The sequence below is a fragment of the Anabrus simplex genome, chromosome 3 (genome assembly GCF_040414725.1).
Source record: "Anabrus simplex isolate iqAnaSimp1 chromosome 3, ASM4041472v1, whole genome shotgun sequence".
In the NCBI taxonomy this organism is placed as follows: Eukaryota; Metazoa; Arthropoda; class Insecta; order Orthoptera; family Tettigoniidae; genus Anabrus; species Anabrus simplex.
In genome coordinates this window covers 93184295-93206544 of record NC_090267.1, presented here as the reverse complement: position 1 = coordinate 93206544, position 22250 = coordinate 93184295, and the positions used below count along the sequence as shown (strand labels likewise).

The 22250-nt window shown below is 40.6% G+C and overlaps 1 protein-coding gene across 1 annotated transcript in view; it reads left to right on the top strand.

Moving 5' to 3' along the window:
- LOC136866017 (uncharacterized) overlaps positions 1-22250 on the top strand; it is a 109891-nt gene that overhangs the window by 7548 nt on the left and 80093 nt on the right. Inside the window, exon 2 of the mRNA XM_067142628.2 lies at positions 20728-20871. Within this exon, the coding sequence (XP_066998729.2) occupies positions 20728-20871 (144 nt within the window). The remainder of the gene's footprint in view (positions 1-20727; positions 20872-22250) is intronic.

Genomic DNA, 22250 nt, shown 5'->3' with positions numbered 1-22250 from the left:
GCTGTGTGGGACGACAACAGCCAATAAAATATGCTGTCAGTAAGGAAATTTTCTCAGTATCGAAATACTTAACACAAAGTGAGCAATGAATGATCGAAAGCCCTTATATAGAGTATCGCATTACAGCGAATCAAGACATATTATCCTTGCAAAGAACTGTCTGAATGGGGATCGATTAGCCGAACAAGACTGCTTACATCTGATATTGGTCGTACGATTATGCACATATACAGTACAAAATTATGGTTACTGAGCGCCGAAAGAACAGGTGAGGAATATAATCATGAATACTAAATATAATTAGTTCAGGGATGGTGGTATAAAGACACAAATATAGCAAAAATATAGAAATAAGGACACATTTAACGCGAAATTCTAACTCTCAAACATAACATACGGTACTAATTTATTGAATACCATGTGGGTAGGTGACACAGTATCCCCTGCCTGTCGCAAGAGGCGACTAAAAGGGCCGACCAAGGGATGCTGAATTTTGAACCATGAGATTACCTGTGATAAGTACCATGACGCGAGGAACACCATGAGTTGACTTTTCTTGCGATTACTCCACTATGTGGCGTATACCATGGGTCTGTGGGTGGATCAGTATGGGTTTACAGTACCCGTGTGTAGTATCCCCCACTATGACGGAGACTCACCCTCTATCCAGATTAGGTTGAACACCTCAAGGGGTGTTTCAGCATCCGGTTATGGACATCATGGGTCTGCGTTCCGAGGAACACCAAGGGGCTGGGCGTTGCCTGTGATTAGTAGGCTTACACTATATGAGGAACACCATGGGGGACCGTTTCTATGAGTGGCGCCATTATGTGAGAGACACCATAGGTCTGCTTTACCTGTGCCTAGAACTTTACCTGTGAGTAGTACCACAGTGTGAGGAACAACGTGAATCTCCGTTACTTGTGATTAGTACCGCTACATGAGAAATAGCATGGCACTACTTTACTAGCAATAAGTACCATTATGAGGGGCCGATGACCTAGATTTTGGATCCCTTTAGACAACAAGCATGATCGATTCAGGATTGTTCTGTGGAAGCAGCCCCCTGGTCAGCATATACCATTGTTTTAAGTTAGTTTCTGGGTTAGTTTTAAGTTAGTTGCGGGTCGAATCCACTGATTGTTTTAAGTTCATAATTATTGTCCATCGTAGTATTTTCGAATTTTAGTCAGCGGATTGATTTTGGAATTATTTTGAACTTTTAATCTTGTGCGTTGGATGTGCTGATTATTTTACATTCATATTTATCCATTCATTCTTCATCATCAAGATTTGAATTCTCGTCAGTGGGTGAATTTTGGAATTTTAAATTATTACATTTCGTCTCGTTTCGTACTATGAGGGGCCGATGACCTAGATGTTAGGCCCCTTTAAACAACAAGCATCATCATCATCATCATCATATTCAATGCGGTTAAAAAGGTTGTTGATCACACTGTGTGGGAAGCAGAAACATTTGTAAAAGCTAGGATTGGATCATTTATCTGTTGACAGTCTGTAAACGGTTCAGTATCGAAGCAGTATCCCGTAGGAGTTTGTAGTTGACCTGAATGAAGTTCTACGTATCCATGAATTAAACCTGTTCAATAATACAACATTCTGACGGCTCTCGTGGTCCTCGTTCTCCTACTAAATTGCTTCAGTTTTGCGTATACTCATACTTTTATAACATGTGGGACGTGGCGAGTGTGTTAGCAAGTCGTTTTTGCTCGTATCGGACGATTCTCCTGTGAGACTAAGGAACAGATATTAGGAACAGTTGGAACTCTATGTTTTAGAACAATGTTGAAGATACATTAGAAAGAAAAAATACGAACGCGAGAGTGTTGGAAATGACCCAGCTTGATTTTTAAAAGGAGGGAAATACTACTATATTATGAACATTCGTTGGAGGAAAGGAAAACTATCACCCTGAGAGGATTCAGCTATCGTACTCGAAACAAATATTACGGTACTGCAAAATGGTAAAGGATAAAATAAATCAGAAGGGAAAAAATAGAGTAGAATCCACTGTAAGTTAGCGCATTTATGGTTATACAATGGTTATGATTATACAATTATCTTATGAATAAATAACGACGTTATAAACGTAAGTCCAAGTGAAACTTTAGTAATATAAAATCATACGCTGACAAAATGTCAACAATAGAAAATATACTTACGAATATTAGCCGCGATATATTCCTTTTGTGTTTAGTACTTGGTGGACCGGTTTCTACTAGTTATATGTAGTTTGATAAATATATTTTTCATAAAAAGAAACGAGAAACATGTTGTTAAAGGCAAGTTTACGTTTCACACAGTTTTAAGTACAAATTTCACTCTATTATTACAATTTTTATCAGTATCACTTGTTCTGTTGCTGCATGTCAACTGTAAAATGCTCTTGAAGCACATTTTCACATTCTTAAACACCATGCCGTGCAGTATTGAGCACTGTTAGAATGACAAGCACAAACTAAATCTTCTGTACAGTCACATAAGTTTAATTTTTCTTTGCATCAAATCCACGAAAGCTGCAGTGTACCGCCCATATTTTTGTATATATATATATATGTATATCTGATGTACTGTAGAAGAACATCAGTAGGCCTATATATAATGATGAGCAACTGATTAGAGGTACATGGCTGGTGGCTTGTAGGACCACCTTTCGCCCTGATGATGGCGGCGATGCGGGATGGCATAGGCAGGATAACACACTGGAGCGTTGGGGGGCCATCCTGATCCGCGGAGATTTCTCGGAACAATGTCCAGTGTGCGCATGTCCATCTCAACAGATGTGCTCAATAGATTTATTTAGCGTATGGCTAGAGATACAGTGTCTGTCTTAGGTAGGATCTACACTTCTATATACCGTTTATAAGATTTATTAAACCTTACAGGCCTTTGCCCAAGACAGTGTTCAAATCCATAATAACCTAAGAAAATACAGAATGTATAAACTCCCCTGCTTAAAAATGGCAAAATAATAATTCAATTAAACAAAACAATGTAGTATTTGTAAACAATTGGCCCACGGTCAACTCGCTTCCGGAGAGCCGTTAGCCCTGAGAATAAATCTAATGTACAGTTATAAGTAATGGACAAGCTATGATAAGTATAGTGATCACTGCCCGGTGGGGCCTGTTGTATACGGCGATTGCCATAGAATCGTGAGGCTACTCACGATAATAATAAGAATTTGTAATAATAAAGATAATAGCTCCCTCCTGTTACACTTCTGTATACGTATATCTAAATTTTAGATGTAGTCTATAATTTCTGGGGTCACGAGAGCAAAGTCACTAGCATCACCATTATACTTTCTTGTCTTACAATCGATCTTCTGTTGTGTAGCACCGCAGTCAAACCCAGGCGTTTAATTTCTGTTCCACTTGTAGTGGAAGGCTGCACAGTTCCCGTGGTTGGTTCGAATCCTGTTTAGTGTGGACCATAGTCTACGAGGGAGTTTGAAACCAGGTGGTGGCGTCTTCTTCACAGGAGGTATTGTTGGGTACTATTTGTCGTTGAGTCGCTTCTGCCATTCAACGGAAGTTTGGTAGTTGCTGTTCCCCATGTTCATGGCATCTCTCGTTGGTGGTTTCCTTGAAGGTAGGTGATTAGTATTTGCATCACAGATATCACCATGTATCGGCAGTTCTGGCTCGTTCATTATTTTGTTGAATTCTCTTAGAAGAACATCTTTATGTCTGAGATCTGGAGGAGGAATATGACTCAATAGAATTGAGGTTAGATGACCCTGGATCCTCATGCTCATTGAGGATAAAATGATGATGACGACACATACACCCCGCCCCCGTGCCAGCGGAATTAACTAATTATGGTTAAAATTCCCGAGGCTGCCGGAAATCGATCCCAGATCGCCTGTGACCAACAGCCAGACCCTGATCTCATGGCAGGTTTCTGTATCGTTTATCGGTGATGGTGGTGAGTATTGTTTTAGGAGAAAGTACAACCTCTAACTAATCATAGGGGAAAATAGAAGGGATCTCACACTTTGAAAAATGAAGGTATCGATCAAAAAAGAAAAGAGTTACGAAGGACGTGAAAATGAAAGACTCCCTAGGAGTCGGGGCAGGGAAAGAACAAGAGTTGACTAAGGGAGGTCGGTTAGGATAGATCGAAGTGAGGAGCCTGGCACAAATAATTGGAGGCAATGCCAAGGCGCAGCTAAGGGCCCGTGGTCGCTAACTCATTTTCCCAAGTTCAGGGTCCCTGGGTTCCCTTTTATTCGCCTCCTATGACAGGCAGGGAATACCATGGGGGGTGTTCTACGGCCCCCACCCACATAGGGAGTTTGTCGGTGAGGGACGTTGGCAGAGGCCACAGTTTATATCACATCAACAGTCTGCACACGAGGAAACCACCGTCACCAGTTTGCGGACAAGACTTCTACTAAAATCCGGACCCCTTACAGGTGATGTCCTCTCTGAGGCCAGGGAGATGTGTTACGGTGAAGGAGGTGCTCGGAGAAGGCGAGGAGATCGGTGACCGTGGCCTATACTAGGAACTGTCCTGCCATTCGCCTTAGTGCTGAGTGGAAAACCACGAAAAACCATTCTCAGGACAGCCGATGGTTGAGACCAACCCCTTCCCGCCTCCCGAATACAGAGGCGTAGAGCCACGGTAGAGCCGTGGCAACCCCTCCTCTGCTTAGCCCCAGTATTTGCCTGTTCCTTAATTAAGGCCACGGCCGCTTCCTTCAGTAGCGGCGATTAGGTGGGCCGAAGGGGGGGGGGGGCATTAATTAGTTCCTTTATGTTCATTAAATAAATACGCTAAAAATTCATTCCTCGCGGCTAACCGATTTGCATAGCCCCACAAGAAGTAGTGGAGACTTTTAATGTGCTGTGAGGAAGGGTTAGCAGGAGTATATTCTTTTAGCGAGGTTATGGACACTGAGGTATGATTCACCCACTTGCCGCACGCATTCGTCATTTTGGCAGCCTCTTTATTTTAGTTTCGTTTCGTTTCTTAGTGTGTAGTCAAATACTAAAAGAGTTTTAATTGTATAATCACACCGTACTTCTATTGAATTGTATTGCGTGTGTAATATTGTTCCTTTGGTGAAAGTTTTTTGTTTAGTATTGAATCGAAATATTAAAAACTATTGAATTATTAACGCACTTAAGCCGGTAAACTGTCAACATTTACCTCTCTGTCGAAATTCGCTTAGAGCTTCAAGGAACTTACCATTTTGTAGCTTATCTTTTGTTTTTGGTGTATATACTCCGCCCCCCCCCCCCTTCCTCACTAAATCCCACAAACCCAGGTACTTTTCTTGTCTGTACATTCCCCCCCCCCCACTTCTAATTCCCAATCGCAGCTACTGGCTTCCTTCCCATTCCTAGCCCTTTCATATCCCATCATCACCATAAGACCTATGTGTGTCAGTGCGACGTAAGTAGATTGTATACTGTTTATATAAAAACTCCATTACGAGGAAATTATTTTGGATGATATGGCTACTTACACCTCGTTATCTAGCATTGAACTGGCAAGTGACCTTCTGCACTGTCACCCGTCTGTTCGCTCTTGTCCGAGCTTTGGGACGGTGACCCTTGTCATCAGCACGTTATTCACCACGGTACTTCAATCTGGCGGCGGTGGATTTTCCCGAATCCATGTATGACAGTGCCCTCTTGATACGGTGGCTATACTGCTTTTCACGAGGGTTTAATCCTGATGTAAACAAATAGGCGCAGCACCTTGCCTATGCACATGGACATGGACGTAGCTGATTGGAGAAGCAACTGTCGCACTCACTCGACTGTATGTGAGCTCGAAGAAACGTAGTACGTCGCATTAATTTTATTTTATGTTAGTTTGTTACATTTAGAGAGTTTGGAAGAGTACGTAATCAAATTAAAATATGGTTGTCATATATACCGGTATATATATGGTTTTGTTTTAATGATTAAATAACGAGAAATGAAGGCACAAGGCGTGGTGTAATACAGGAAGTCTTCCCGTAGTGCGGGGAAAGTCCCAAGCTGTACAGCGTGGAGATAAGATTTTGCATCTTGCAGCAGCAGTCAGTGTCATTATTCATAGTGAGAGAAATGGAGCACAATCGCGTGTAGTGAATCACAAAAGAGGAAAACCGCCCAGAGGTGACCATAGGCAGTACATTGTGAATGTGTTCAATAAACTAAGTGAACAGAATCCAGGTTTAGTCGTTTATTCAGAAGTTCAGATCTTCGCACTGTTGTCGTATGCGATGCGCAGCCCTGTACGTCCGAACACGAGACATTGACGGGGTGGAGGTCAGTAGTACACGCTCAGTGAATCACAACTCTTCCTTTGCGAAGGTGTGGACATACCATGTTTACATCAGGATTAAACTCTCGTGAAAAGACATATAGAAGAAAGCAGAGTGCCCGTACGACTTCAAAGGTGAAATGGCCCATGCGTTTGGAGTCTACAGTCTGTCCACCATCATATGCCCTGAGATCTCGTGTCTTATCCATCCTGTGCGTAACTGTTCGAGGTCCGCCGACATCACAGTCTTGTGTCACAGTCATGTACTGCTGCATTCACCGGATCCCCCCTACAGCGCCATATTTTCAAAACGGCAGTTATCTCTAATTCAGTTGCTCATCAGTGTATACCTCAAAGGACGAGGAAATTGTTTAGTTTGCACTACCAGATTTGTAAATATTAGCGACTTTTATTTAGCCACCAAACCTTAGATTACTTTAGGTTGCAGTAAGGAAGGAATGAATTTAATACCTGTCTGGTTAGTGTTCTATTACTGTTGCCCAGCCATGTATCCAAATTTCATTTTTTTTTACAAACATTGTTCTATATTATCATTTAAACTTTCACGGCCCGTGTAATTATTCATAAAGTAATATTTTGGGATTATACCGTGTAATATAAGTATGACACACACTCAACATGCGTTTTGAAAGGTACCTTGCCTTTCCTCATCGGGAGAAAATAGAAAACGAAAACACGACGCATCAATGGTTGCTCAGAGAAAGCAACAAAGAACTACAAATGGTGCCCTAATATGTAATGGGGACGCTATTGTAGTCCCATGCTAGGGACAACGAATGGCAGCGCAAAAACGTCACGTTCTGATAATAGGTAGCCACGATTCAAGCTCAATCAACCTGATAAATCAGCTGTTGCTGATCATGCTTTAACACCTCGTCATGATGTCATGTTCCAGGGAGTGGATGTTTTTGCCCGTATAAAACATAGAACAGTATCGCCCCGGAATCATCAGGGAGGCGGTTGAAATGAGTAAACCCCCAGATAATTTCAACCGCGACAATTTCAGTGAATCATGGCTACCTATACCAGAACCATCAGCAAGTGATGATTTACTGCTGCCGTTGGCTTTCCCTAGCATGGGACTAAAATGGCGTCTCCATTACATCTTGGGGCACCATTTTAATTTCTTTGTTGCTTTCTCTTAACAACCATTGATGTATGGTGTTTGCGATTTCTGTGTTCTCCTGATGACGAAAACATTACGAAACACGCGTTGGGTGTATTTATATACTTTACTACAGGGCATAATCCCAAATATATTACATCATGAATTGTACTACATTTTATTTCTATTTTTATACTTGTTGATTCACTTATTATAATTTTCATATAATTTCACCAGCCCTCAACATTAAATTTTGCGCATGTATACTGTATACACAGATTGTAATGAATCGAAACGAAAAGTTCTGATACTGCTTATCTACTAAGTGTAATATAGTTCAGTCAGTGCTATTTGTATGACGCATTCAAGAGGTGCTCACCTGCATGTTTTATGTTGGTGTAGGAGTCTTGGGGCACCGTCCTAGGTCTTGAGCAGTGCAAGCATATAAAATGACCGACGTATTCTACATGTGCAATTGAAATGGAATGTGGTGTCATCGTTATACACCGTTAGGAATTACGAAATACCATTTAGAGACATTCTGTACCCCTTTGTGATGCATTTACTCTATAAACCCAGTAATCTAACATTGCAGCAACTTGCAAGTTAGAGGGAGATATATGAAAAAATTCCTGTGACAAGAAGAAAGAAAAAATAATTTCTTGGATATTATGAAGACCATTCTGTAGCCATTCTCGGTTCTTCCTGTATTTTTGAATTAATACATTCTTCCTGCTGGAGTAATTTCTAGAAGAAATTGGAATATAATCTATGCTTATACGTTTTTGTGCAAATTACAAATTAACGTTGTTTAAGACAATCTTATGTTTTATTGAGAGCCCTTCCTTTATTAGTTTACTCTTCATATTGAAGTTATTCACTATTGTGAAAATTTATCCTATTCAAATCAACACTGAGCAACGTTTGCAACACGAAAACATGGTAGCATGTTGCTTGCAATTTTCTCCTTTCTTGTTAATTTTTCATTTGGATCCTAACATTTCCCTGTGATCCTGTGAACATGTGTGTTCAAGTGTTAATTGTCGTGAAATACGTTTGTGCAGCTTGTGTTATGCTGTACAGTTTGATTGTGATTGAATTGTTTTCATGTGTCATATTTTGTTTGCAAGTGGGCAATGTAAATTATAGATATATTATAAATATCAATAAATAGGTATACGTATGAAAAAATTGTAAATAAAACATGTGGACTAAATCTTGTTTCATTGTAGGATGTTATTGGTAGCAGTGTGATGATCAGAAGTAAGATTTGTTGTCCCCAGTAGCAGAGAATATGCATGCCATAATTGGAATTGCTATACAATTATTACCTATATATTTGTCATGGACGATACTGAAGAGTACCGTATAATCTGCACGTGCATTTGATATAATGTCAGTGATTTCCAAAAGTATTGGTATATTGCACTTCTTTTTACTGAAAAATAAAATTATCTTGCTTTCTAACTTAATCCGTGGTTTGTGCGAGGTTTACATGATATTCTAGCCAGGACGACCGCTGTCAAGCCAAATAGGCTGCATATATAAAAGTAGCTAGTAGTCTGTTTGAAGACTCCATCAGCCATATTACTTGATATTTGTGACCGTGTTCCCTACCTCTCATGTCATTAGCTCCTCAATACTGCAGGCAAAAATAAGTAAATCTCCTTCCAAATATCAGGCGAAGATTCAAGGCTTTGGATTGAAGGTCTTGAAAGATCCCGGTTTCAAAACCGTAGGCTCTGAGCAAACTGCAGAAACACTTTCTACTCTTTCAGTAAACAATTTATTATTGTTATTATTAATTATTATTAGGGGAAAGATGCTTGGTTCCAGGGCTGGTTCCTGAACAGTTCATTTGTCGGACTTCAATTCGCTATTATATAAAAATGTTTAGTTAAAACCTCTTTCACTTTGTATATGATTTCATATTCTTCTGGGCTCGCATGTATCGCTAGACATGTTAGTTATAATCAGGAGAATTTAAGCCATTGGCATTCTAAAAAGGTCGCTGTCTTAAACATGTCGTGTAAAGTGACTTTCACATCCTTTTTATTGAGCCATCTGTGTCACAAAATAGTTTAGTCATTCGAGAAGTGATAGAGAACGACAACACCCGCAAATGCTTATATATTCTACGTAGATTGCGGTTACATTCTATGAATTTAGACATTCTTTCAGATTGGTCACATTTGGTGAAGGATTCTGTAGATAGATACTTGTTTAAATGACATTTCAGGGAGAGTTCTGGAATACACGGTAGATTCGTGGAAGGATATAAAACTCGAACGCCAATTTTCTTACCGTACAGCGACAGGGATGGCCAGTATTCAGATTAAAACTGATAGGTATTTTAGCACCAAAGGAGAGCACCCTGCAGCAGTTAGCTTGCATTCGGAAGATGATGGCTTCGAACCCCATTGTCGGCAGTTTTGAAGATAATTTTCCGTGGCTTTCCATTTTCACACGAGGCGAATGTTCAGGCTATATCTTAAGACTACGGTTACTTCCTTCCCAGTCCTATCCGCTTCCTCTCCTATAGTCACCAAAGTACATATCTGGGTTGGTGCGACTTTAAACCACATATATTTCCTTAGACTGTTATGCCCATCATCGTTCAGTCTCCAAGCTTCAGTGAATTAACTAAACGTCTCCAAACTCCTCTGTTTCAAACTAGCTCCGTTGCTTCGTTTATTTCCACACCTCTTACTATTAAATCATTAAAAATCGAGTTTAGCCATCGTCATCTTGGTCTCCCTCTACTTCTCTTACCCTATATGACCCAGTCCATTATTCTCTTAGGTAACCTGGATGGGGTTTATGCTGCTCAAAGCTTATGTTTGGCTCTATTCTTATGAAAAAAAACATGTCTACTTGTCTTCTCCACCTTTCCTGCACCTGTGGGTTCACGAGTGCGAATTGTTTCTCACTGGTGCATTTTGCCCTTTTTACGGTAGGACGCTCTTCGTGACGCCACCCCAATTGGGAGGAATGTAATCACTATTCCGTGTTACTTTAGTGGTTAGTAGTGTGGGGTGTTATCTGAATATGAATAGGAGAGTGTTGAAACACAAATAACCAGTGCCCGAGCCAGAATAATTAATCAGAAGCGATTAAAATCCCCGACCGTGCCAGGAATCGAACTTGGTACCCTGTGAACCGTGGACCTAAACGCTCACCATTCAACCAAGGAGTCGGACCCTCCATACACCTTTAGACTGTATAGATGTGTACGATATTTTGATATCGACAGATCAGTGGAATAAGTGTGGTGAGTGAATTGTCAATATTACATCTATCCTCAGGGTAAAATATTTAGTTATTCCAGTTCTTTGTGTGGAGTAAAATAATTATACATTAGAATATTTAAATTACACCTCTCCTATTACCGATTATCTCCAGATAACCTCGTCTTTAACTTCTTTACACTCTGACGAAGATTTTCAATTAATTTAATATCCAATAGTTTTCACGATCGCTTTGGCTCGAGTTATAAAATTACTGAAAATATTTCAACAGTTTTTGAAGTGTCGCCAATCTTCGAAAGTATTTCTGGCGATTTATTTAAAATTTTAACATTACATCTACGGGTGTTTATGTAACATTCAGGATCCATGTGGTCGCACACAGTACGTGTGCTGATGTTCTTATATCTATACCATTTTACCGAAAATAAAGCATTGCTAATTAGATCCACTGATTATTTAAAATTCGCAAGCATTGTTCATCTTCATTTGTATTCAATTCTAGCCAGTGGATACATTTTAAAATTTTAATTATCATATCATGTCGTCCATCTCGTACAATTAGGGGCCGATGACCTTAGATGTTAGGCCCCTTTAAACAACAACAATCAACGATGGTCGTATATAAAAATCTTCAGGACAGCATGTACGGTGTTAGTTTCGTGTCCGATAGAACAATCAAAACTTAAGCTACTATATTGTTTAATGATGCATTTGATCTTTCAACTCTTCGAAACTATAGTTATCCTGGAACAGAGGAAATCAATGAAGTATTAGGTGAGTCCGGATGTTTAGGCAGTAATAGGTCAGAATGCAAACCAACCCGCCGTCTACCCGCTCTTCCGTGGTGTTGGGAGAGTAACATAAGTTTTAGGGGTTTTAATAGACTTGGAACCTACTGTTTATCCAAACCTCATAGCAGGACTGTTGTACTGGTAGAGTATACTTGTTATAGGCCAACCTCTCTTCTGCGGACATGGTCGTTTCCGTGGAGAAACGTCCGTTAAGAGTTGTCGGCTAAAGCAAGGTTGTAAAAATTAATAGAACATGTTAACCTTAAAGAATATCCACCTTAAATGTAAACATACATCGTTATTTTGATTATTCTAAATATTTTCTAAGTAGATATTTGCAGGAAGATATTAGAAGTGATTTTACAGCCTTTAAAATCATTACACCTTCGTGAAGTAATCATTGAGCTGGGTGTATAAATTACTAAATTTAGCACTCACTCACAGTTTCTTTGCTCCAGCACACTTGAACCAATCGGATATCGCGATGATCACTTATACGAAAACCGGCTCCCACTTTCTTTTCACTCCTCGATTCCTATTTCCCTCCTACTCATTTTTATTCTTCACAATTGTGTTTTCCACGGTTTATTTTTTCAGGCAGTTTTTCTCACTGAAAGTCCTTTCGCAGTTCCTGTAATTAAATGTTTTCTTGTCTCGCGATCCAAACACGCTCGTCTCTCCTATTCATGTTTACTGGGCTATTGAAATGCTAGGTACGGGATTCTGTCTCAACATTCAGCACATGACAGTATCTTTCGTTTAACTGAACTATCTGTTATTAATAAAATGATGCAAGCTGGATTGGAAAATCCCTTGGTAACTTGTGAGTAAACAGTCAATCGCACATTCTCGGGCAACTAGAATTCTTAGAATGTACACTAATTAGAACACAAAACGACCATAACGAAAGGTTGAGAAAGAACCCTGTACAGAACAATTGACTTCGCGGCTACTACAGCATTACTATGTACATTTATTTCTGTTTTCTCTGGAGACGAAATAGTACAGACATTCAAAAGGAATTCTGTAACTTTTCAGAACGATTTTAAGAGGAAGGATGATAGTTCTGTGTAAAGCGTCTTGGAACGCGTAAAGTGTCCCCTTAAGACAAATGTACGAGACGAATGGCAATGACCGCTGTCCGAAATTCGTGGTGTCTACTTAAATAAGGCTTATTTAACATGTGTCTTACGTAAAATAAAATTGATTCAGTGGAAAAAGTCCGTATAGGCAAGTGTCGGCTAAATAAAGGTGTCCGTTAGAGCATGTAGGACTGTATTTGCTTTAGTATGTTCGCATTCTAACATACAGTATTTCTGCCTAAACATCTGTGCTCTAATTAATAGAATATAGCCTTATTTATAGGCGTTTAACGATCCTTTAACGTGATGATGGAAGACTCATGTTGCAGGAACTAGCCCTGCAATTAGGTCTTTAAATTTCCCGAAAATGTTGGATTTAAATAACCTTAAATGCCACCCTGCTGCGGTGAGCTTAGGACCTAGGGGAGGTTTTCATTCCCTCCACGAAGGGGTGGGGCGGGCCACCTAGAAGGTAACGCCTTCTCTCTGACCAGGATGCGGTGAGATTCCATCCCTCAACCTTGCGTAAAATGGGATATTATTTCAACGTCTAATCTGTCCGTTCGGATGGAGTTTCGGTGTCAAATCTATTTCGATCTGTCATTTCAGAGTCGCACAATTTGAATCAAAATATTTACCTGCTTTTTTTGTCTTTATTTTCCACTATGATGTATTCCTACTGATAAAAGAATAATTGCCGTGGACATGATCAATTTACTTCCTGTACTGAAATGAAAGCATGTCATTGCAATATACTGTACTATTTGGATGTCACTGACTGCGTGCAGTTAACCACAATCAGAGTAGTGCAGTTGGGGGGGGTTGGGCCAGTGAGTATGACTGTTGGTTGGTGTCACCTGTAGGTTTTGGACGCACGCACATCATGTCTAGACTAGAGGGTGTCAAGCGTCTGCCTTGCGCCAATCAGAATCAGAATGCCTACCGACACTTCTTCCTTCACAAACCAAGGTAGTACAATTATACACCAGCTTTTGTAGTATGGGCTCTCTGTTTCTCATATTATCTTGTCGAAGATGGATTTTATTAATAATAAGGTAGGATCTCCTATCCCACATACGTACTGTATATTTAGCTAGAATGTGTTAGTTTACATGTAGCCTACAAAGCACTGTTCTTAAGTGGATAATATTTGAACGGAACATTCAACATTTATTTAATTTAATTAATCATAGGTTATGATTTTCATTTCCGTGTTGACATATGACTAATATAATAGGGTTTGAGGGATGTTCCACCATTCAACACAATGTAAAATATTTGAAGCTTATTAAGAGAAGACCGGTTTCGACTCCCTTGGAGTCATCATCAGTTCTTGTAGAATAATTAAGTCAAAGGGAAATCTGATAACGATCATCATGGGGATTGCCTACATAAATCTCAATAGGTTGATGTAAAACATAATGACAAAATTATATACACAATGGCAATGCATTTAGGCAATTTAATTAATACAAGGTGGCTTCAAAAGATAAGGTAACAAGAGCTCGCATGGATAAACTTTATTTTACAGAAAGGTATATGAAAACACAGTAGTAGGGCACTGAGGCTGAGGCTACAGATAAACTTATTAAACGTTGTAACAGGTGTCTGAATGGAGGTGGCGATTATCTGAAGACACTCTCGAACTACATGGTGGGGAAAAATAAAACTGTCCCGGAAAAGACTGACGTGGAATTGGTCGTTGTTAATGAACAGGAGAACTGCCCATCACAGGAAATGTTAGAAACCATGATTTCGATGCACCAATCAGTTGCTGTGAGTATCTCCAGAGTACACCGCTGTGTGAGTGAGTGGAGCAGACTTGTTTAGTGACCAGTTGAATGCAACACAAAATTGTGCTCATGATAAAACAGCGCGTGTTCATTATCGAGTCTTACGCGAAGCACGATTCGTAGAAAACCTGTGGGGAACTGTTTAGTCAAGAGTTTAAAATTGGAAGTGTTTTGGTAAAACCTGCAGCAAAGTCTGCATTGCAAACTTAGTGGCAAAATGGTGCGAAACGGGCTCTCTAGCGAATAAAAACAGTAACTGTCCGAAAAGGGTTCGAACACCAGAAAACATTGCTCGAGTGAAGGAAAGACGGGAACGAAGTCCGACAAAATATCAACGCTATTTATGTGTGCAAATGGAAATTAAGAGATCGTCGTGTCCAAACATTATCAGAAAGGACCAGTTGTGCATGCATTAAAGCGTCCGTACGAACCTTTGCGTGCTCATTTCTGTGAGTGGTTTCTGAGTGAAGTGGAGTCAGGACTTTTGGATCCTAAGTTTTTCATGTCATCAGATGAGGCCATTACCAGCATCTGCGATGTTCACTAACATTCAATCCCTTGTCACTCTAATTGTAAGTATTCTTCGGGACAGTTTTTTTTTCCACCCGGTATTATCACTATGCTATCGTTTTGATATAGTTTATATTGTCCAATACATAAACATCAGTCTATCTTTCAACTGAGCAACCCATATATGAACACCTGTAGAACAAAGCAGTTTCTTTAATTACGGGATGTGTTTCTTAACTCTACAATATTCGAACGATACGTAGCTCTATACAATAACTCGTTTAGATAATATGATAATTATCGCCCTATTAACATCCTACACATTTTGAATACTGATCTCTTTTACTTACCTGGGTTGAACGGAAACAGAGAGCACATATTTTAAATACTTGCTAAATATATTTATTTTTTCAGCTTGTTAACTAATTGCTTAATTATATTCGCCTAATAAAATTATTTAAACACAAATATACATAATGCTTTGGATGTCGTTATCGTTCTGAGTGTCTTCTCCTGAACAGTCGTATGTAACTCATTAATTTGTATGGCAGTGTTTTGTTGGCATGATTGCATAGAGAGCTATTATGACTTTGTGCAGCTCCATAGTAGTCCTTTCATGTACATTAATCTGTAAGTAGTTGCGTTTTGCTGCGTTTCTGTTGTTGCATGATTTTGTTGTTGAGACATTTTATTTATTTTCTTGCTCTTCTTTATTCTTGATATCATGTTGTTGGTTATCTCGTAGATTGTATCTTTTGTAATTATTGTCCTCTATTTGTGGTGATCAACCTGTGCCTTAAATACAAGGAACTGTAGGACGGTGAATTTATGTAAGTTTATGTATGTTTATGTTATATAAGATATTTTCAGTTTTTTATTCTCTAATAACTTCAGCCCTTTGTTGTCATTAAGTACTGAATTCAGCTCCCTCTTGGATCAGTGGTAAATTGTTGTCCTCCAAGAACGTGGGTTCAAACCTCCATGTCGTACGATGCCGGCATACAAAAGATCTCTGGTGACAGATTGGCATTTACGAGACAAAATTAATCAAAACTCAACCAGCAGATTAATATCTCTGCAGTCTTATAGAGTTAAAACAGGACATCGAAATTGACATGCAGGTAATCGAAAAGGAGTCGAGACAAAACGCCTGAAAACGGTAGCTGAGACCACACTGCCATCATCGTCATTATTATTACTATTAAAATCATCACATGTATATTAAGAACTTACTAAAAACAGCTTTGGCAAATCCGTCCGTCCGTTCTACTGAACCGGTTTGCTTCATTATTGCTTTATTTTCTCCGGAATTACCTTCCGGCTAATTATCAGACATTGATATATCTATCAGTTTATTCAACTTAGAGTAATTCTGAAATCAGTTCACTCAATTACGGCTTCAGTAATAAATTGCAGGCGAAGGCTTACCCTAGCCCGCAATACATTCTGCACTTAGTGGGTTGCTAAGCGATGAACACTTTCATTAATATTCTCATATAGGCCTCTGTGCTTTTCTTCTTTAGTAATGTGATTGCATCAATTGTATGCAGCCATGTTTGATTATTACCTGCCAAGCCAGAGAGTACATACTTCCTCTGATAATGGAAAAACTACTATTCTCTGATAGATACTCTTTGATTCTGTGACCTTCTCCAGCTTCGAAATATACTCAACAGATGGCAGAACGTTCCTAATAACTTACATGCTGTTAAGAGGAAACAGTTTACGTACGCACCAATGGGAAGGTATCAAGTCGAATAGCCTTCTGTATGTCCATTAATAAAGCGCAGCGACGAACTCTTGAAAAAGTGAGTGCCTGCTTACCCGAGCCCGTACTCAGTCATGGCCAATTGTATGTTGCACTATCTCGGGGAAATCATTTGAAAATGTTAAGATCCAGATACGTCCGAATGGTCGACACACAGTATGGAAAGAAGTGTAATAAACTACATTACGAATGAATCACTTATTATGTATCGGTATTAAATGTTCATAAAACTATTGAGAACGGCAGGCAAAACAATATGACTACGAAAGGCATATCAAGACGAGTTATCTGAACTAGTAATAGAGCACGGGTCCCCTAGTCTCTGTATTTCCAAAGTTTAATAAAACAGCATTGTTAAGTCCGTCCATCCGTTGTACTGGACCGATTTGATTCATTTTTGTTTCATTCCCTTGGATATAACCTGCCGGTGAATCGTCAGGCACTGATGGGTCTCTAAGTTCAGTCAACTGAGAGTAATCCTAAAATCAAATCATTAAATGACCGCTGCAGTAATTGTAGGTAAAGGCTTACCGCAGCCCGCAATACATACTGTGCTTAGCGGCTTGCAAACGATTAAGGGGCAATATCTGTACGCAAAGATGTCGGTAAAGCTAAACAATTAAAAATGACGGTGAATATAGGCAAACCTGCAATTACAACCAAACGTTTTACACATATGACGTAATACAGGGCGCCAGGAAATGTTCTCCGCAGCGCCTGCGCACCGCTGTGCGAGGCTGCATCAGCAGTTAAGCTGCTGCCGCTTGTATCAAAACAAACGAACAACAAACAGTGAACTTTGTACTTACCACAGCAATTCACAACAGATGCTGGACGTGTTGTCCTTGTGTTCGAAGACAGACTTCAACACGTCTACACATATTGTCGAAGACTTTCACTAAAGTTTCTTGCGTAATGGACTGATTTACTTGGACTTCGCAGCATTATATCGGAAATTTCATCAAGTTTTTCGTCTGTTAAAAGTGTAGGCCTGCCTGTTCCCGGTATATCGTGGACTCAGCCGATCACACGAAATTTACTCATCAAATCCTGAACGTTATCCCGGTTTGGACACTTTGAATTAGCGAGCCGTCCTGAAATTTTAGTTTGACCTTCTCTGTAAACCGATCGCCTTCGCGAAAAACGTATTCCACCAAAAAGCTCTCTCTTCAGTAGTAAACATTACCGCCTTATTCTGTTGCACTATTTCAATAACATATCTGAACGTTCGCTCGCTGCAATACACACTGACGATTTCGACAGCCCACAGCTAACACGTGTGGCTTTTCCTGTACTGCTACCCTGTTGACCTTGGCCTGTCGGCGAGGGTGACATATGTGACACCGTGCTGCCAACTAAACCGCTCATGCTTCCTAACCCAGCAGGACGCAGGCACTGCGGAGAACATTTCCTGGCACCCGTTACTATCTGGAGAGAAATACCGTTGGAGTATGATATACCTAGCACCCGTAGGGATGGAGTGGGGAGGGAGTGACATGAAAAAATGATGCAAAATGATCGATATTAGTACTGAATCTATAGTTCTCTGGGTCACTCAGACGAATAGTGACACACAGAATGACATATAAGTCGAAGTTCAGCCACCATTGGCATGGGTGCTGAGAAGGGGTGGGAAAAATATCCAAAATGACCGAGATTATGTATGAATGTGTGTATGTTCCGCATAGCTCTCCACTAAACATTACCCACATATGACTCACTATCTAGAACAAGATACTGAGTGGGGTAAGACCCCCTAGCACCCCTACCGTTAGGGATTGGGATGGAGTGACATGTGGAAATGATCTATACGACCAATATTAGTGTCGAATCCATACTTTTCGGGATCACCGGGATGAATTGCGACACTCTGGGTGTCGTTTAAGTCCAAGTTCAGCCTCTATCGGGATGCGGGTCAGAAGGGGTAAGAAATAAAATGTCCAAAATGACCGAGGTAATACAAATCCTAAAAGTAAACGCTCCAAAAAGTACCCAGCCAGCACATGGAGCAATTTTATATCAAGACACGTTATCTGACTTATTTACACTCAGTGGCCAAAAGTCACGGGAAAGGGTGTCCCATTAAAAATATGTCGTGTATGATCTCTGAGCGTTGCGGCTAGCTGTGGCGTAGCTGAGTAGTCTGTCACAGACACCAGTGTCGTGGAGATAGCAAAACGTCGCGAGTAAACCGACTTTGAACGTGGGATGATCATCAGCGCACGGCGCATGGATCATATCACTGGGGAGATTACACGCGAAATCGGATCTCCGAGGTCAACAGTGTCAAGGGTGGATCTTCAATTTTTGCAGTGAGAATGTTTCCACCCCCGTAAACCGCCGCACGGGAAGACCACATATGTTTAACAAACGGATATCAAGCCTCCGCAGAACCATACTGGGCGCTCGACGGGCTACTGTGAGTCAGATCACTGCCCAGTTTAATGTTGGGAGTGAGGACTGTAAGGAGGCAACTGCACCGCATAGCCTTCACCAGCCGATGACCAACTCGTGTCTCTTTGCTGACACCTCGACACAGATCTCAACGACGTGCATGGGCCCGCGAACATCGGCAATGGACCATGGAACAGTGACGTTGTGTGGTATGGTTGATGAATTCCGGTTGCAGTTGTATCGAGCTGAGGGGCGCGTGAGAGTGTGGCGTATGCCCCATGAAGCGACGGATCCTGCGTGTTAACAAGGTTGTGTCCAGGCGGGAGGTGGCTCAGTTCTGGTCTGGGCGGCGTTCTCATGGTCGCAATTAGGCCACATTGTCCGGCTGCAGGGAGCACTGACAGGTGCACGTTATTTGGACATTTTTTCAAACCGTCTGCATCCCTTTCTGGCCCTAGAATACCCTGACTAAGATGCCATGTTTCAACAGGATAATGCGCCATGTCATCGCTCTCTGGTGGCACGCAGGTGGTTGGAGGAGCACTCTGGTGAAGTTACGACCATGGATTGATCCTCCCCATCCCGCGATCTTAATCCAGTTAAGAACTTACGGGATGCTGTCGATTCTGGTGTACGCTAAATGAACTCCGCACCAATTACACAAGACCAGTTGCGGGTAGCAGTGCAAGATACATGGTTCCAGATCCCTCCAGAACGATTCCAACACCTTGTAGGGTTGAAGGCTCGCGGAGGACCAACTCGTTATTAACATCACATTGAGTGTCTGACTTTTGGACACTCAGTGTATAACGAAAGCTACGGATCAGCAAAGGTCCTCTAATTCTTTTAATTTAGCAAAGACATTATGGTAAGTCCAGACTAGATTTCTCAGTTTTAAACTATCTATCGCCCGAAAAGTAAAAATAATACTTAAACTGATCGAAATACTTTTCATTGTTCCATGTACCTATTTAGATTATTTTTACAACGATTTTAGCATTTCGTCCGCATAGAACTGGATTGGCTGGATGGCGTGAACGGCATGACAATTATCAAATGATTTTTTGTCAAAAGAATTATGCTTACACTGAAGCAAATGTAAATTTGAGATCGCATTGTCTGGTGAACTTGGTTGGGTGTGATGTGAGGCTTCGCACTGCCATTGTGAAATACAATCTACACTCTGTTCGCTACCCCGGATTCTGTTAAATGTTTATGTAATTTCCCTCTTTAGTGCAGAACAGAATATATCGCCTGGTTGAGTAGGGGTAGCCTTGAAATCCCATATGACGCAGAAATGTCTTCTTAGTTGAGTTGAAATTACGTGTGAAGTAGTCCCTAAAATGCAGGTAAGAGAGTTCAGTGCAAGTAACTTCATTACTTACTATTGAAAATCACCGAACTAAACGTAAACCAACAAATTCTCGATGTTGCGAGTAGGTTCAAGAAAAGAAACAAGGGTTCGGATTTGTCTACCAAGTTAATTCTTATCTATCTTATCTATTCAACTCTTGACTATCTCTAACGTGTACAAGAGATCTCAGCTCGATTTCTATAAGATAATGAATTACAGTCATATTTCTTGACCATAAATATAGAAAAATGCGAGTGGCATATTTAATCCGCAGAAGTAAGACTCGATACCAGGCACAGGTTGGTCACTGATAATTTCATAATGTTGAACGCTGATGAAAGATGCTAACTTGTCTGTCTTCCTTATTTTTCTTCAGCCACCTCAACAAGACTACAACGTACGAGGATCCCCGCAAAGATTGGACGGAAGAGCCACCACAACCACGCCAGGTAGAACTCACACGTCATCCAGAACTTGGATTTGGTTTCGTGGCCGGCAGCGAGAAGCCTGTAATAGTTAGGTAAGAACTTGCGTCGTCTACATAATATGTAATTTAATAGTAAAATTTTCTTTTGAAATGTATTTCTGTAATGTTCTTAAAGACCGAACTGCTTAGCTGGGATGAAAAAAGTGTGTGTGGTTTACGGGAAAGGACGTGAATTTGATTCTCACGAGGGGAACCCACCAAGTGTAACGATGCTTAGACTCAGTTTCTAACGATTTAAAGATAAGAGGTATAGAAGTAAATGAGGCTACAGCACTACTTGCAAACAGAGGATTGTGGGGACGTTTAGTAAATTTACAGAGGCTTGCAGACTGAACGCTGAAATGCATAACAGTCTATAATGAGTATGTATGTATGTATGTATGTATGTATGTATGTATGTATGGACCATGTTTCTTATCAAGTTAGTGGATGCAATGGCGTTACGTTGATTGTAAAATTGCACTGGGTTTCACAATAAGCGATAAGAGCAATTGACGCGATGAGATTACAAAGTTTTGTAAGTTCATTCTTATATTAACGCTTCAAGGAGATTCGGTGCTATCCCTTGGATGATACCGATCGTAGAAACATTCGAAACAGAAATTTCGCACACTACGAGCAACGCGCGGAGGCAGGTATACCACAGTAAAATTTCTGGGTGACAATGTCAGTCGGGAAAGAAATGTCGTCAGCATTACTAAAGACTTCATCTATCGACAGTAAGTTTGCGACAAACCGCGCATAACGAATCATTTCTCCAAAAACTGGCGCTTGTAGTTCATTATGAATCAATGCATGGATTTTTATTGCATCATATCAGTCATGATACCCGTTTGCTGTGAAATGAATGTAGAGCAGTTGATGTTTTACATTTAATTTACCAGATAGAACATCAATAGACGAAAAAGGACAAATAGTCAACCTCTGTGATGTAGTGATTAGTGTGATTATCTGCCACCCCCGAAGGGCCGGGTTTGATTCCCGGCTCTGCCACGAAATTTGAAAAGTGATACGAGGGCTGGAACGGGCTCCACTCAGCCTCGGGAGGTAAACTGTGCAGAAGAGGGTTCGATTCCCTCCTCAGTCATCCTCGAAATAGTTTTCCATTTCACCTCCAGGCAAATGCTGTGATGGTACCTGACTTAAGGCCACGACGGCTTCCTTCCCTTATCCCTTCCGATCTTCACAAGGCCCCTGTTCAGAATAGCAGGTGAAGCCGCCTGGGCGAGGTACTGGTCTTCATCCCCAGTTGTATCTCCCGACTCAATGTCTCTCGCTCCAGGACACTGCCCTTGAGGCGGTAGAGATGGGATCACTCGTTGAGTCCGAGGGAAAAATCAACCCTGGAGGGTAAATAGATTAAGAAAGAAAGAAAGAAAGGAAGGAAGGAAAGGACAACGATATTTCAAAAT